This window comes from Prenolepis imparis, unplaced genomic scaffold (assembly GCF_030444845.1).
Source record: "Prenolepis imparis isolate NDT839.2.m4 unplaced genomic scaffold, iyPreImpa1.0 SCAF_13, whole genome shotgun sequence".
NCBI lineage: Eukaryota > Metazoa > Arthropoda > Insecta > Hymenoptera > Formicidae > Prenolepis > Prenolepis imparis.
Window position 1 is genome coordinate 10,658,993 of NW_028141171.1, and position 17,638 is coordinate 10,676,630.

At 38.8% G+C, this 17,638-nt stretch overlaps 2 protein-coding genes across 13 annotated transcripts in view; one reads left to right on the plus strand and one right to left on the minus strand.

The window, feature by feature from the left end:
* The window catches only part of LOC145944878 (protein turtle), a 247,977-nt gene that overhangs the window by 44,569 nt on the left and 185,770 nt on the right, over positions 1 to 17,638 (minus strand). For 8 of the 12 annotated variants that reach the window (XM_083053508.1, XM_083053513.1, XM_083053510.1 and 5 more), the window contains 4 exons: positions 14,782 to 14,910; positions 13,995 to 14,168; positions 11,231 to 11,553; positions 2,492 to 2,664 (listed from right to left, as the gene is read on the minus strand). In XM_083053508.1, coding sequence (XP_082909634.1) covers positions 2,492 to 2,664; positions 11,231 to 11,553; positions 13,995 to 14,149 — 651 coding nt within the window. In that variant the 5' untranslated portion in view covers positions 14,150 to 14,168; positions 14,782 to 14,910. The remainder of the gene's footprint in view (positions 1 to 2,491; positions 2,665 to 11,230; positions 11,554 to 13,994; positions 14,169 to 14,781; positions 14,911 to 17,638) is intronic. The other 4 variants (XM_083053517.1, XM_083053516.1, XM_083053512.1 and 1 more) reach the window with 3 other exon arrangements.
* Positions 1 to 17,638, plus strand: part of LOC145944884 (uncharacterized) — a 219,505-nt gene that overhangs the window by 19,753 nt on the left and 182,114 nt on the right. Inside the window, exons 2-3 of the mRNA XM_083053532.1 lie at positions 12,619 to 12,801; positions 12,909 to 12,950. Of these exons, the coding sequence (XP_082909658.1) occupies positions 12,619 to 12,801; positions 12,909 to 12,950 (225 nt within the window). The remainder of the gene's footprint in view (positions 1 to 12,618; positions 12,802 to 12,908; positions 12,951 to 17,638) is intronic.

The following is a 17,638-nucleotide window of genomic DNA, read 5'->3' on the forward strand; positions in this document are numbered from 1 at the left end:
TCGCTATTGTAAAGAAAAGTAATTAATTTTATATGTATATTCCAATGCACTTAAAGAAAAAACATTAAATAAATATCTATCATTCTTTTTACTTCTGCTTTTGTGACGAGATACCTTGAATAAATTGTTTTCTTTTAAGAATGCAGACGTTATATACTAAAAAAAATCATGTGAAATATGAAATGGTAAATGTGTAAAACTCAGACAGTCTAAGAACGATCTCAAATTCTTTCGCTTCTTTATACCGCGGGGATAAAAAAAGGAACGATGCGAAGATCCGTGAAACGGCGAGCTTGTCGTTCGAGAGAGCCGCGACGAGTCGTGAACGCGCGCAACGCGTTGGATACTTATATTTAATCGGGAAGAAAATCTCTCTCTTACGTGAGAAGAGTAACATCGTCGTGGTGTGACTTTACGACCGCGTGTAGGCGGCCCCGTGTGGCGTGGGTTTCCCGGATACCGGGTTACACGCGTCACGACCGGACCGGCTCTTCCGCTCTCTCTCTCGAAACGGTGCAACGAACTCTCTCCATGAGAGGAAGAATCTACCACGAGTATTGTCGGAGTCGAGCGCGTGCGAGCGCACGTGAAAAATTGCGAAACGTCTCGTCGATCCGAAACAAGTTTTGTAATTACGGAATAAAAATCCGAAAGTTTTCGAAATAAATTAATTTCAATTGGCAGACTATATCTTTAATTAATAATTTTTATCGCGCAAATTTACACTCTAATAAATTTCTCCGACGCGCTGACGTCAGGACATTAAACATCTTCAAATGTATCTTTTAGCGGCTTTTCATTTCTACCTTAATTAGTCTACGAATCGACGTATCGCTCATTTTCATCGCGCATTCGCAGTGATGGCTCCATGTACACATATGTATATGTCGCCATGTATGTGGTTATCACATGAGATGCGTATGAATGAAGAAAGTCTTTTTTTCGTATGATTCGGAATTAATTTGTAATTGATATTGATTGAATGATCGGATGACATCGTTAATTGTTCGTACATAATGTGCTCTGCCCTCTCCAGTCCGGATGAGATACATATTTGTGACAACGTAAGTATATACGTTAACTTTTTAACTCTCTACTCGAGCGAGTAACTTCGCAAGAACGAGAAGGCGTGTCCCGTTCGCCATTGTCGATCCCATCAATTTAAATAAAAAACAAGATACAAAAAATGGACAAACGTATATGTAAGCGCGTAAAGCCAACAAATCATTGAAAATATACGGCCAATTTAAAAATCTCTCAACAATAACGTTGCAGTAACATTTCAAAAACGTGTGCCCTCCGTTGCGCTCTGCCTCGCTGGTTCAAGCTCTATAGTATATAAGCACTAGCAGGACCGTATGTAACATTCATTGTTAAGCAACTTTGTGCGAATATTGGAAAAATTCCTGAGGACATTCCAGCGCCATTGATACCACCTATGTAGCTCGGCTTAGCGAAAAAAAAAAAAAAAAAAAAAATCACTATTCCGGAAATATTCGGTCAGTATGTAAATTTATATTTCCGGTTGGATATTTCGTTAAAACGTTATATATCGTGTAAAATCTATATTGATTATTATCACCAAAATGAAAAATGAACGCGACGATAGTTCTGGCTATTAAACGCAATATACAAAATTCCAAAAATACAGCTTCGCAGAAAAAATTCTGGAATTTAGGGAACTTTATTAAAAAATATATTACTCGAAACGTATTAGGAAAACTTTTTGAGAGAAAAAGAGAGATTTGCAATGCTATTAATTATATCAATATTTTGAAAAATAAGATTTTAATTGGCAGAAATGAAAAGGAAAAGTTAGCTCGTAAAATTCATGGAAAATAATTATTTATTCGAACATACGACAAGTCGAGTCACGCCCGTGTGCTCTCTCTTTCTCTTTCTCTCTCTCTCTTTCTTTTTTCCATATTGCCTCTTCACGCTCCAGTTCACGATTATGCAACGTTAAATCGGGGAATTAAAAAAGAAGTCTCGGAAGTGCAAATTTCTTTCCACGGGAGTGAGCACGCGCCGAGTGAACTGCGATAATTTCCAGTGGATTTCCATCCGAAGAAATTTAAAATATCTCGCGGAGTGTGTCTCTCGATTAAGCGTCGATTGAAACGTCGATTTTTCCACTACTCTTGCGACGATTATTATATTTATGTTCCATTACTCACGCCGTTACTACTACTTCATCATTTTGTACGCCCTACGGTATCAGTACTGATCATGCGAAATTATAACGTGTGCCATTGCTACAACGTTCGATAAGTGACATAGGGTGTTCATGGCGTTGGAAGGCGTGCTTGCGACTTTATATATATGCATCGATTGCCCCGAAGAAGCGAAGCAAAAGGAGACTTTACGCTCGACATGACATCGAGCGATTCTCCTCGAATGTCACTCGAAATCGCGATTGTATACTAGCAGTCTGCTTGATGACCAGAGGCGTGGCGCACTCGAGGAGTGCCCCCCGTCTTTTTTAACTCACGGATATAGAGAGCAGAGGCGATATCGTCCGATATCGTACCGTGTCGCCTACCTTCTTCTCCCATTGGAGAACGTAGGGCACTGGGTGCTCACCGGGGAACTCTACGTGACAGTTGAAGACAACGCTCTCTCCGAGGATAGCCGTGATGTGCACCGCGTCCTGTTGACAGAGTCCTGGAACAAAGATCGTTATCTCGTTAGTGATATAATAACGAATAGTCTGAAATTAACCCTTCTGTCAATGTATAATCTTTCCAATAATATATTGGTACCAAAATTGTTTTGGGTATCTGTTCATTGACAGAAGGGTTAAATATATATCGAGCAGGATGTATAAGCAAATATATCGCGCTATAAAAATGTTGATAAAAGCAAGACAAAATGGCCGTGAAATAAAACGTACGGGAGCTCATAATTTTTGCCGCGAGAGTTTTGTCGCGGGAAGAAAACTGCGAGAGACGGGTCGTTCTCTAATGTCGCTCGGACTCCGACGGGAAGACATTAAAAGCCATTAAAGGTAAATCAGGGGCAATGGTTGTCGTCGCTCCTTTCCGCGAGAGCCTGGGAAACCCGATGCCTGCACACGAGCAACATCGTCGGGGGCCGCGTAAGATTAACTTCGCATTAACCTCTATGCGATGTCGTAAGATCGAGTGCGACCTCGATTTTGTATGCTCGAGATAACGCCGGCCAGAGAAAAATCCCTTCGCGTGTCGCGCGTGATAACGACGACGTTCCGTTCGCGAAACCCTTCTTCCCGTAGAGCGATATCGACGGATAGTTAGCATACCTCGATACGTTCCTTCTTGCCGTTCGGTCTTATACTCCCTGTTTACGAATGGCAAACGGGGAGACATCGCTATAAATTATATATCGGGAAATATCGGGATCCCGGGCGGGGAAAAAAGTAGCCGGCATACCGTGACGCGGTGAAACGACGATGGTAAACACGTCGGGGAGGATAATACAGGCGAGCCCGAGGAGGAAGAAACTCCCTCGGGATAATTAATGTTCTTAGGGCAAACAGGGAACACGGATAAATTAAAGGGCACTACTATCCAAGATAAATTGATATTCGAAATTCAAAACACTTTTGAGTCTCGGTACGAAATTGATACAAATTGTTTGTATATCTTATCATTAAATGCGACGTTCAATCAAATAATATTTGTATAAACTGCGTAAGAAAATACCCAAGCACACTAATTGGTAAAATACCTATGTGATATCCTTTTTTAGTAGAAATATTTGCAAGATCATGTTTTATTTCAAAAATAAATTAATTTTATTTAGCAAACTTATTTCAATAAAGTGTCTTATATAAGTTCTTTGTAGCACAAACACTTTTGCCTAGTGGCTCTCGTATTGGCTCTGACCCAATCGTCTCTCCAAAAGATTAAAAATTTTATCTCACAAGAGACTTTATATCATTTTCAAATAATCGACCAAGAGAGAAAAATAAGAGACGCGGTGTAAGAAACGTGAATAGAGTCGGTCAGATGTCTAAAACATAGACAAACAGAGGGGAAGTTTATTGTGGCGAAAACTAAAAGGTTCAAATACTTAAACTAATTCGTAGAAATATATATATGTCAGCGCAAGTCTTTGCGCCATTCGCGCAAAGTAATCGCAAAGTTCTACGTAGCAAGAAGCTCTATCGGTCGGAGGAAACACAAATTGGGAATGACGGCCGATCTACTTTGCGTCCGGAGAAAAGTTCGCGAGACTAGAGGAAATATCGATTTGACTGCTGACAAGCAAACTTCGGACGCGAATCTGTCGCGGCCCTTCCAATTTTCGTTTTATCCTGGCCTTTCGCCGCTGCGTCACGATCGTCGCGATTAACGTTTCACTGCGGTAAACAGCTGCCGCATTTTCATGGACTTTTTACAACTTCGCCAACTACTGTTCTCTTCGAGTTCTTAATGCAGTAGCACCATTACGATCTAAATTTTGTCACGAAACGACTGTTACATTTGATTGATGTGTATCCTGCAATTATTCAAGACTTAAAAATTCAGCACATAAAATATATATTTTACCAACTTATTTTTTCACAATAAAATTATTATAAAAAAATATCTAATAATTTTTAAATGATCTCCAAAATGTTAACAATAGTTATAATATAACAATGAATTATTATCTATTATATTATTAATAATTAATAATTATTATTAGTTATTACTATTAATCATTGCTGTTAGTTATTACTATTAATTAATTATTACTAATCGCGTACGCAAATTATATTTGAATTTCATGAATATGCGACTAATTCGTATATAGTTCGCCCAAAGTGCGACTTCTCATTGCACACAATTTCGTAACTACGACTATGCGGCTCGTTTCACCTTTGCGTAGATTGTGCATCTATACAAGCGACGTCGCTTAATGCCCAGCTAACTTTGGGAACAGTCGAGCCTCGCATCAAAGCGTTCTGCTGCAACGGTCGGTTGCTCGGAAAAGCTGACGACCGAAACCGCAGAAAATCGCTAACATCAAGGGGGGAGAGAATGGCGCGAAAGCCCCCTCCCTCCCGGCAGCACAATGGCATCCATTTCGAATAATGGACGCGACTTTGATAGCTGTCCCCTTTGAGATTCCCCGATGTTGCAAATACGACACATTTTGGCGCTCGTACGCGTTGTACGACAAAGGGGACCGTAATAAATCTCTCTCCTCGAGCGCGCCCAAACCCCCGAAACGCGTTTCACGACGACAAACCTACGGCGCCGGATGAGTTCTAAATCGGGGATATTTTCATCGTCCGGGAAAAAGTACGAGGGGATTTTAGGATAAAATTGGGTTACGTTAAACGCCGTCTCGTTTGCGACGTGTGTCGATATTTATCTCGAGGTTTATCAGTCGTTTATTTATTCGTTATGTTACAACCGTTATACCGCGATATTTTGTCACACACTTTACAGCTGCGCTTCATGTAAATTTAGGAATCTGCGAGACACAAGATTTAATAAAAACTTGTAGCAAATTGAACAAATTTAAATTCCCCAGTGAAAATATTTAACTATATTTATACATGATGTATACAATTTTCTCATTTTTATATTTTCAAATATATCAAACCAGAGTTGAATATCTACATCCCCGAATAACTCTGTCCGTTGTCATATTAATATTCTCAAATTAAGTATAGCTCTCTCGCGAACGAGATGTCTTGCGATGCACATTTATATTTATATATAGAAGACAGATATGGACACGTTACTTCGACGTCGCGTTGTGTAATATTATGAATCGCGGCATCTTTCCGGCGAACCATCCAGAGTTTGACACTTGGCGACAGATATTTTTCTCGATAAAAAAATATGCGCATCGCGAAAACCTGGTAACATTTCGACATCATGAAGGAGAAAAGTCACGCTCGTACATCATACTCAACGTTTCTGATTCGTTTAAATGTAATAAATCGAAATAACGAGGACGATACTCTGAGAACTTCTGAGGAAGATCGAAAATTGCCTCGGAATAAGGTTCGAGTATCTCGCGATACGTGATTTCTCGAGATTTTCTTTCTTTTAACTAATGTCTCAATTTTGCGATTCGCCGTAATCTTCCCGCAATTGTTAAAATTGTGTCTTCTTCTATTTTAATGAAATTAAATTTTTATCTCGCGCAGCGTCTGTCCGAAATGTCCGGAATATGATCGACGTTCGGGGATCGAGCGACGCGTTATTAACGTAACGGGGGACAGAGCCGTGACGCGATATTATTGACAACGAATATTGATACGACAAAACCTAGGGCATGACGCCCTCCGATCGTTCGACGACCCGTTTTAGTCGGCCTTCCCGGCGTACGCGACGCGAATAATAATCTCAACTTGGACGCGCGAACCGACGCGGCATTTGCGCGGCCATTATCGCCATTGCCGTGATCCTCCTGGGACAATGTCGCATCCAAATAACGCTTTTTATTGTTACTTGTTATTAAATTTTCAACGGTCTGTCTGCGACCGCGTGTACGCGACGGGAACACCTCGTTATCTCCGGAAAGCTCGCGAAATAAAGTCTCCCCTTCCTCGCGCTTCGTCTACCGCATCCCTCTATACGTACATACGTATGTACGTATTCCGCGGTAATTATAATTATCATTATGCGCGCGATGTGCGCTAATTTGTCCGTTGAATGAACCGACTGCCTGGAAAGGGAGCCTTAATATAGCGCCGTGAAAAAAAAAGCCCAACATTTAACATCATCTTCACATACAAATATCTTCACATACGGATATTAAAATATTGAAATATTTTTAAAAACGTTCCACATGCGGAGGTCGGAGAGACGCAGTTATATTTTTTTCAGGATTTATGCATTTATGATATTGCCGCGAGATATCCGGCGAAATGATATTCGCGCCACAACTCGTGATGCTGTAAAATTGCCGAGCCCATTTAATTGCAATAATGCGAGCGTTCTTATATATAATTTTTTTTCTTTTTTGAGACAGTGTACATCATGAATAGACGGTTCATATAGGATACATCGGAGTTTGATAAATCCTTGTGCACGCGTGATAACAAACGCGCACCACGAATTATTTGTTCCTCAACTTTATAGTCGGGCGAAACTCGGTTGAGTCGTATTACTCGATCATCGAAAATCTGAAGCAGGAACGAACAACTGGCGCGGAAATTCTCTTTATGCGCGGGAAAGACTTTTCCGTTTCACAGCCCGTTAACCCAGGGCAGGAGAGAGAACGGCGGGATGGGAGGATGGGAGTTAGACAGAATCACTTCCACGTCGTTTTGGCAAACCGCCTTTTACTTCGCGGTTGTTTTTCCGGCGTGGATAAACAGATTGAGCAATTCATTTGAATGTTTCGCCGGGAATATATGCAGCCGGGGTGTGTATATGGATAAAACACGAAAAATTTTGCTTATATCTCCACGTACGCTACAAAAACAAAATATTTTACTTCCACCGTTCTTGTTGTTGTATTTTGAAATAAAATATTTCGCAAACTGAAGCAAATATTAAATTAAAACCGTTTTTCAATTCATTCTACCTCGGTGGAAATTTTATAATTAAAATTTTTTTCACCTATACAAAATTTTAATTTACTTATTAAATAAAATATATGCTCTATTTCTCTAATTTAATTTTATGTATAATTTATTGATGCAAATGCGAAATATATTTTATTAAAGGATATACGTGAAAGTTATTGCATTTTAGAGTACATAGAATTTGCGTTCATTCGTATACATGAGAGCGTTGAAACAAGCTCGGGAAGTAGTGTCTCATCTTTGCCAACGAATTTTCAAATACCACCGAAGCGTGAAATTAGCGAGCCGTTCCATCAGCTCGCCATGCCTCGTGTAAGCTAAATAGCCAGATGTGTGTTGAGACGGCATCGCACGCGAGGCATCCAATTGGATGAAGCGAAAGGTAGAGCAATTAAGCGGGGCTAACGAGTATACTATTATCTTAATGAGTTCAGGATTCAAAGATAGGTTTTAATTATTTCGAATAAACGAAACCGGTAAATGTAGCTCGGACCCGAAGGTGAAACACGAAAATCCTTTTTCGTGAAAACCAACCCAGCCATCACCTCGAGGAGCTTCGCCCCATTAATATCGACTTTACCCGCGCTATCACCGAGGCTCGTACGTGCGTTTGCCGTTTGCGAGAGCTCTGTTTGTTTGGAAATAGACGAAACACGGTAGAAAGAAGGAAAAAAATTGTATTTATCTTTCCGTCTTAACGACTTTGCGCGGCGTAACTTGCTGATGCGAGGATAAAACTTGGTCCCGACCAGCGAAGAAACCGTAATCGCTGATGATGACGATGCAACTCTCCATGTGTGTGCAACCGCCATATGCACCGTGTTCACGTGTAAAAACACGCGTGTAAACGCGAATCTCGATGCTTCGCACAATCAGGGGGATCCTGAACTTTCCCAACAACATCATAAAATGTCGGCTATCGCGGATCGGATTGTCGTCGTGTGCTATTTTGAGATTTCATCGCGATCGATCGCCGCGGTGTGCATCAACCGTATTTATCAAGGGCAACGTACCCTCTCTATACAAGTCGGCGCGTCACATCGTTTGCAACTTGTCCGCCATCTGCCACGCTTTGATAGCCGCTAGGAGGAAGAAGCCCATAATCATCCGTCATGCAGTCGCAAAGTATGCGAAATTTATGAAGCTAGACGATTCTTGCGCATTGAAAGAGAAATTTGTCGCGATTGGCGAAGCTCTTGAAGAAAAAACAGCTCATCCCGTGCTTGAGTTTCTATACCGGTAATGTTTCTCCCTATCAGTGTGTTTTGTAATGTGTTATTCTTAAATAATGAAATTAAATAGTGAAATATATACATGTACATCCGTCTCTTTCAATGTACGCCGGAGATTATATAACGGAATATGATGAACTCAATTAAACATCGAAACGTTAACGCGATATGTGATATGAGCGCGAAAGTGGACTAGAATTTAATTAAGAAAATCCATATATATATATACGAAAATGTGTATTTCCTCCCCCGGAGACTATACGTGTATTTTTTTTCATTTTAGATATTTTAAATTATTTACTCCGATATTATGTAACTCTGTTGCGCGTAATTTATTTTACGTATGTAAATATGTATATGCAACTGCGAAAATTAATGAAGCCCATCGTGAAAATAACAACGGCATTATTAATTGGAGCGTTTGATCGTTACGATTTTTGATTAAGAACAGCACTTCGCAGTTACTACTACCGTGTCCCAATATTTACTTTACTTGTGATAAGCATTTTCAACTACATGTCCGCAGTATTTCGGCGTGTATATCCGTATGCGGAATGTCCCTTTTTGTCGTCTTCCGCGCGTGCAATGTTTTCATTTGAAATAAATCGTCGCAAAGTTGCTGCGATGACAAATATCCGACACCGCAAAAACGAATGAGAAATTATGCGCTCGAAGTAAACAATCATTACAAAGTTGCTGCGATTAATTATATTTTCTATCTCCAGGAGTAGCGAGGCCATTGCGTATTTTAATTGCAGGATAATGCGAGTTTTCACATATTACCGTATGTGCGTGCCGTTAACGCAGTTGCGCGTTATATATTTTGAATGAGACTTCGCGAGAAAGAGAGAGAAGCCGGAGTTTTAATGAAATTGTTTGCGCTGAGTAACGAGCATCATAAGGATCCTCGTGTAACGTCCATGTAAAAAAAAAAGAGGAACCCCTGAAACACGAGTGTGCCCCGTGCGTTTTTATTTTTTCTTTTTTCTTTTTTTATTCTTCGTCAGTAATCTCGTTGCGACGGCGTGATTAAGGTTCTCGTGGTTTAGAGTGTCACTTCAGCCGGAATAATTGTAAAAACAGAACGTGATATGAAGTGTAAAACTGCCTCTTCCTACGATGCAATTGAGAAACTGTGTACTCGTTTTATTTAAATCAATTATAATTTTTATACAACGAAATCGTCGAACAAAATTATAATTACACAGCAATGTTCTAATTTTTTCCGAAATGCAAATTTAATTAACGTATATCGCGAGCGTCGCATATCTCGTGTAATACTGTAAAATACCGGGGAGAAGGTATATATGTAAATATTATTATTACGTAAAACGTTGGTGGGAAAAATTGATATCGCGCTTTTTATCCGTTCCTCGCGCAGCGGATATGACAATGTCCCGCATTTGACAGAAGACCATTTTTCGAATTGTCGAACAGCCGAGCTGCCGCATATCGAAACGAATTCAAAGCATTGATAAAAGGCTCAGTCTCCTCTTTTCACGGTGCGACCATTCACGCTTCGGTTCGTGACGGAAAATTCTTTCAGATTGAAACTCGCGCGGGCGGGTGCCAAAAAGAGAATATTTTCGCGATCGCGAGGTATGAATGAGGTTCGCACAACCCGGCCAGATGTGCCTGTCGCAGATAAAAATTATACGACAAATTTGACCGTGTAATTATGTATTCGCGTATTAGCGCGAATCAAGTACGATTCGATTTGTTAATAATAAAAGGGCGAGATATTGATTTTATTGATTACGCTTTTATAAACGTTTATCGTATTAGTCTTTTCCGTGAGCGAGAGCTTCTTTTACAATTGTATTTTTCACAGAGTTTCACAAGTCGCGACGGCAATCGAGTGAAAATCGAGCTTATCTCCCGTTCGTCTCTCTGTTCGTTTCATCTTCCCTGACTTAAGCGCACTTGGCATTCTCGCCCCGATACTCCATTATCTGATCGCGCGGAACCAGCTTATTTCGCTTCATTTGTCGATCTCAGTCGACGTCCCATTACACGCCGCAAGCTCTCCATTCCGGTGTCCGCCTATGGCTCGTCGGATTTGAGAAGCAACGACCCGTTTCGTGAGATACGGTGCCAGGGCATTAGCGATCATTCGGACGTCCCGCCAACTAGCGAACTCTAATTTGCGGTTCCCGTTAATTGAGGAACGAACACGAGATTGCACCGGCCGACAAATGAAGAGATTCCCGAATGCGACAGGGGATACCGCGTTATCATAGTTTCGAGAGTATAACACAATAATACAGTACACAAACGACTACGAATATTGTCGCGATAAATTATTAAATAAAAAAAGAACAGAACTTTGAACTCTAGATTATATACATATATACATGGTCTTTAAAAATTAAAAATACTTGAATTTTTCGAAGTGAATTTCTTTCGCGTTAAAAATATTTTCAGAAATAAAGAATTCTCGTCTACGAGACAGCAACGTGTTATATGATAAAATAATAAATACCTGGTGTGACGAGGAGCGCGATACCAAGTAGTAGAGCTCTCGTCGTCACTTCCACGATTCGTCGAAAGTCCCTGCGACACCACCGTAACCGATGCCTCTTTCCTTCGTCGTCCTCTTCCGCGTCATCGTTTCTACTCGCGTGGTCGAAAAGGCCCAGACAAAGCCGCAGCTTCCAGGACACCGCACCGATCCCATTCGACTCGGGCATGCGTCTCTTCAGAGTCTCCTTCTTTTCAACCTCTTCGTTCTCCTGGCGCCTGTACGGTCGACAGCCTGTGCAGGTGGGCTGACCGGAAGCGAGGATCGCCTCGTGGTCAGTCCTCCTAAGACAAAGTCGTTCTTTTACTGCAACTTTTATCTCATCACTTAATCTTGTTAATTATTAAAACAATGATAGTCATTTTTATGAAGATCTGTCAACTGTTTCATATCTGAATTTTGTATTTACTAGAACAACACAAGCGCGCGGTACGCGCGCGCCATTTATTCGATTTTATGTTAAAACAGAATGTTTTAAATAATATGTTATAATACTTTAAACACGATTAATATTTTTGACAGTTATCAGCTGATTTCTGTCAAAAAATATTAATCGAGAATAAGGTATTATAATATATTATTTACAAATATATTACTATTTTAATTTTTTAACATATTATATTGAAAATTTGTTACCATATTATTATTTTAAAAATTAATTAGCAAATTAACGCTTTAATCTGATTTTTGTCAAAAAATATTAATGAAGCGAAAATTTGCTAATTAAATATTCTAGCTTACATATTTATATTTATATTGTGTATGTTATAATTTGCTAATTAAATTTTAAAATAATAATATGGTAAAAGTTATAAAATAGTAATATGTTGTAAATAATATGTTATAATACCTTATTCTCGATTAATCTTTTTTCTTTCTAAAGCTATATCTTTTCGAACGAGTCCTTCGAATTTTAATTAATTATTAATATTAAGTCATGTATATAGTATCGCGCGCGCTATTAGAATGAAGTTGCCGATGTTTGTAGCTTCGGCCATTACCGAAACGCCGCGAGTATCAGGCAGTTGGAGCTGCGTCCCGCTGTGATTAATTAGTAAGCATAATCGTTAGAAACGATTTCTAACCTTTGTATTGTAATATTTATCAATCGCATATCATAATTTCAACGTTAATATGTAGGCGTAATTGTTCGAAACGCATATTTCGCGAAAAATTCGATGCAAAATCTCTTGCCAACATAACCCAACTTAATCTGTTTTCGCGCGCGCGAATGTGTTGCGATCCGTGGATATATTTATCGTTAATTCTAGTTTGCATATTTATATTGTGTATGTTATAATGCGAAATAATAAGATTATTCTAATATGTATGTATTTTATTTGTTACAGGTAGCATTGCGATACAGTGCGATTCACGCGTCGTGTCGGGAGTGCCGTGTAAAGTTTCGTATATCGGGAGTGTCGAACGATCGTAATTATTCGTGTTTTCGTGAGTGTCGCGAGTGCTACGAAGGACCAAGAGAGGAGGAGGAGGCTCGGGGAGGCATCGGGCGACAACGGGGCAACTGCGAGGTATGCAAAATAAAAACATTTCTTCTAAACTGTATTTTTTAAAAACTGTTTATGAGATATTCGACACACACATATGTATATACATAATTTGAATACTTTGTTTTCAGATCAATGTGTGCTGTACTACAACTCAGCTATTGCACGTATCGGTGAGTGAGAAATTGTTTATTTTATAACATTTCAATAGCGCTAATGGGGATGTATATTATTATATACATATATGTATATACGATATGTTGAAAATATTAAAATATTAATATATTTTAAATATGTTTTAAATAATATCTTATTCGCGATTAATATTTTTTGGCAAAAATCAGCTGATAATTGTCAAAAATATTATAATTGAATTTAATATATTATAACATCCCTTTATAAAAGAGCATGTTAAGTCGATTCTCGTAAGTATTATTGCATCTTTTCCACGATACTGATTGACTGTTTCGATTCGCATTGTGCGTTATATTCGTAGCATCGAGAGACTGTCATTGCTAGAGTTAATAGTTTAACAGTTTGTTCAAAATATAATTAAATAAAATAATGTGTTTTAAATAATGTTATATATAATACTTTAAACTCGATTAATATTTTTGATAGTTATCAGCTGATTTCTGTCAAAAAATATTAATCGCGGATAAGGTATATATTATAACATATTATTTACAACTTATTACTATTTCAATATTTCTAACATATTATTATTTTAAAACTTAATTAACAAATTAACGCTTTAATCAGCTGATTTCTGTCAAAAGATATTAATAAAGCGTTAACCTGCTAATTAAATTTTAAAATAATAATATGTTAAAAATATTAAAATATGTAGTAATAAGTTGTAAATAATATGTTATAATACTTTAAATTCTATTAATATTTTTTGACAGAAATCAGCCGAAAACTGTCAAAAATATTAATCGAGTTTAAAGTATTATAACATATTATTTAAAACATATTATTTTATTTTATTTTATTTTAAACAAACTGTCAAACTGCTAACCCTTGTGATGACAGCCTCTCGATACTAAGAATATAACGCACAACGCAAATCGAGATAGTCAATCAGCATCGCGGAAAAGAGGCAACAATACTTGCGAGAACCGACTTAACATACCTTTTTTTAGAGAGGGATATATCAGAGCCTTTTCCCTGTATTATTCTAAGCAAACAAATTGCATTTCCACGATCGCGCTTACCTGTCCTCGTGGTCGTCGCACGCTGCGTTCTCCTCGGTGGCATGGTAACTGTCGTGTCTTAGGGACCGAAGACCCTGCGAACAAGTTCCTCCGGTACACTGGAACTCGAGCCGTCGCCGGAGGTCCGTGGCTTGTAGCCCTCCTCCGCCCCCCATACCCCCGCTCCCATAGTACCTGCGGGCATAAAGCGGTCGACGTCTGTTACAAGTATAATACACACACGCAGCCGTAACAATCGTTGGTCGAGGTGAGCTACGACCGATAAATGACACGCGCTCAATATGTCACATAAACCAGAAGTACTGGTGGCGAAGTCGTAAAGAATATAGCGGACACGCTGCGGGTCTTGGGATATAACAATCGAGTGACAATAAGTAACGATTGCGAACTTCATTCAATGCATTAGATGCAATAACTGACAATTTTTCGAAAATTTGCGCGTCCTTTTATACGGAAAATTGCGAACGTTTTAATTCTATTCTACATAAAATTTGACTTGCATGCGTTAATCTGCGTGACGCGATTATTAAACATGATGTTGTCAAGTCTACATAACAATTTTCAGCATCCAAGCGTTATTAATTTATATTTAAATTAATAATAGAGAAAAAAAATCGAGTGTGTACATACAAAACCAAGAAAATCAATCAACTCATCTTTTTATAAAAATAGAGATAAAATTGGAAGATTAATTGATTTTCAGGATACTTTAAACGAGAAATCGTGATTTATTGATTCATTTGTAGCTCCTACTTTGTTTTTATTAAATATAAATCGAGTCTCTCACCCCTGCCGCTCCGCCACCACTACCGCTGCCCGGATCGTACGCCTCCGGTGCCGATTTTCGCGAACCTCGCCACTTCCTCGCCGCTTCTCGGCAGCCGCTTCAACCCCCGCAACGTGTCGCTCTCATCACCTGTAACACAAAGGGACAATATTCATCAGCTGCGAGCTATATTTGGAACAAAGTAAAAAGTCATTACTCGCTTTTCTCTCGTCCAACAGCGAAAATACTATCGCGACAAAGAATTATTACTGCGCGCTAATAAATAAATCATTATTCTCTCTCGCGATATACGTTTGCGCAATCGCTCCTTATTTGGGATATGACTATATCTTTGCACAGCAAGCACACATATCCATACATCCGTATGTGTACATGAACGTATAGACGAATGAATCCTTTGGTAGATAGTTGAAATTCCATATAGGCGAAACACATGAATCGATTCGATTAGCAACATACGTGCTCAGATACAAGCCTGATTGATTCAATTTGGGTTCAGACCCTCTACGAGCGATGCTTAGACGGAGGTAGACGCTCTCCGACGATGGACTGGTAATTATATCACGTTCGGAGGCTTGTGCCACGTGATCTGGCAGGAACCAAGATGGAATAATATTAAATGATCCCGAACGCGAGAAATGAAATATTTCTAATCCTTCGAGCACTTGTGTGACATGAATTCTATAATTGATCGGATTCAATTTAAAGTCTTTAATGTTTCAATTCTATGGACGCTTTATGGCTTGCTTTATTCAATACGCTATGAATTAATATTTATTTTAAAACGACATCGAATATTTTTTTTTTCGAAATGAATGTCATTAATTAATCAATAAAACGCGCGATTACTCTTTATATATCGAAATCTTTAATGTCATTTCAACAATTGAAAAACGTCTCTCGATGTAATAATAATTTGATATATGTATATATAAATACATACAATACACTGCTGATTATGAGAGTAACGCGATGGAATTGTAAATGAGCAGCGATTGAATTTAATATTGTAGTGCTTAACTTCCACATAGAAAAAAAAGTCATGATTTAATGCAAATTATATTACGATGTATGCATATACGATACATGCATTACCATCATGAAATAACGTACGTGTGAGAGGGGGAGAGGCTTATTTATCGTGTGTCAATACACGCGCCAAGATTTTATCTCATTCGGAGCACGTTCGTGTAATACTAACTCTGACGGGAATTACGGCCATTCTGCTAGGTAAAATGACCGTTTTCTCTCTCTCTGCCCAAGTAGAGAGCAGGTACGTATTAGATCCAAGTATTGTACTTGCAGGCTCGCTGATCGCGACGAGTCTGTGCGAAATGAATGAGAGACGCGCCCGATGAAACGAATTGTCCGCTGGTTATTAATGAAACGAGTCTCAAAACGACGAACTCGCGAAATATCGTGGAGATTAAATCACTTCCCTTCCGTCGAGCTGTGTTATGATAATTTAATTAATTAATGAAGTGAGACGCATTTATATCACATATATACTACTTCTTTAATAAATAGCGCAATCTCCATTGCGCAGAGAAAGTTTAAATTAACTTGTGCATTAAATGGATAAATAATGTAGTAGTATTCCACAGTAATCTGTGAGTGAATGCCGCGGTAAAGTTACACGATACCGTAAGCTTACTGCGCTCTTATTTATGATCACCGTCGGCTACTAATGCCGTAGCATCAATCAAGTGTTGTTACTCACTCTGCTGTTAAGCCAGATGGCAGATTAGAAGCTTGCACTTCCCTCAAGAATTCACGTAAGAGCGAGAGGAATTTAAATTCTTGCACGTGTATCATCGCAGTTGTCGACTGCAAATAATGTGTTCTTTGCGTATACTATGTGTTCTACGTCTCATATACATATATTATACGTCTTAGAGTTCTGAGAAAGTTATATGTATAGCGTACATTATTATTTATAATCGTGTGACACGAGAGTAAAAGCTATCGCGAGTTTTCTCGGCTTTAATACGTCGTTTCATAGAGATAAATAGTTAATTATTATACTTCGTATACCGAGTGCAGAGAGCGTCGTATAACTTTACAGTTTAAGTATTGAGAGAAACAGTGTAACGATTTATTTGTTTCGCACAAATGTCGCGAGTATTTTCCATCAGGTGAACGTGTGGAATTGACTTTTCGAACATACACCATTGCTATGTTACCTTACTATCCCTGACTTTATAGCCGATATTATTCCCAGAGTAAAGTCACGTTTTATTACCCAGCGTCGAACTACCCTAACTCTCAGATAGCGGTAGCTTCTTCCTCCATGACCGAGGTTGGAGCAGCGAAAACGACGATTCCGAGTCAGTTTGCAAATTTAATCCTCGGTAGTTTGATCGAGGATATAATTGCGAAAAAATTCTACCCCTCTTCCGTTATTATCTCGCAATCAAGGCTGAATTCTTTTTTTTTTTTTTATTTTTCTTTAACATGTTACACGTGTAAAAAGATGTTGGTTCTCCGATTAACTAATATATTATATATTTTATCGATCAAACGATAGTATAAAATAGAACAGCTTGCTTGTGAGGGAATATTTATCGTTTTTCTTATAAATATGGATTTAAATAGCTCGGAACGCGACTGCAAAATCGATTTAATAATGTGGAGCAGAGCGCGAATGGCCTTTTGACCAGAATCCGCCTTCAATCGGTAAATTGTTCGCGCAAACAGTGAACAGTCTCGCAATTATTGACTATACTAATTTCCAAAATCGAGAATGTGCGAGGGATGCATAAACGAAGAGAGGGATACGGTCGTACGGCCAGTACTAATAAAAGGTGCAGAGGGCTGTACCGTTTGAACAATGGAACATGTCGTCCACGCAATTGCG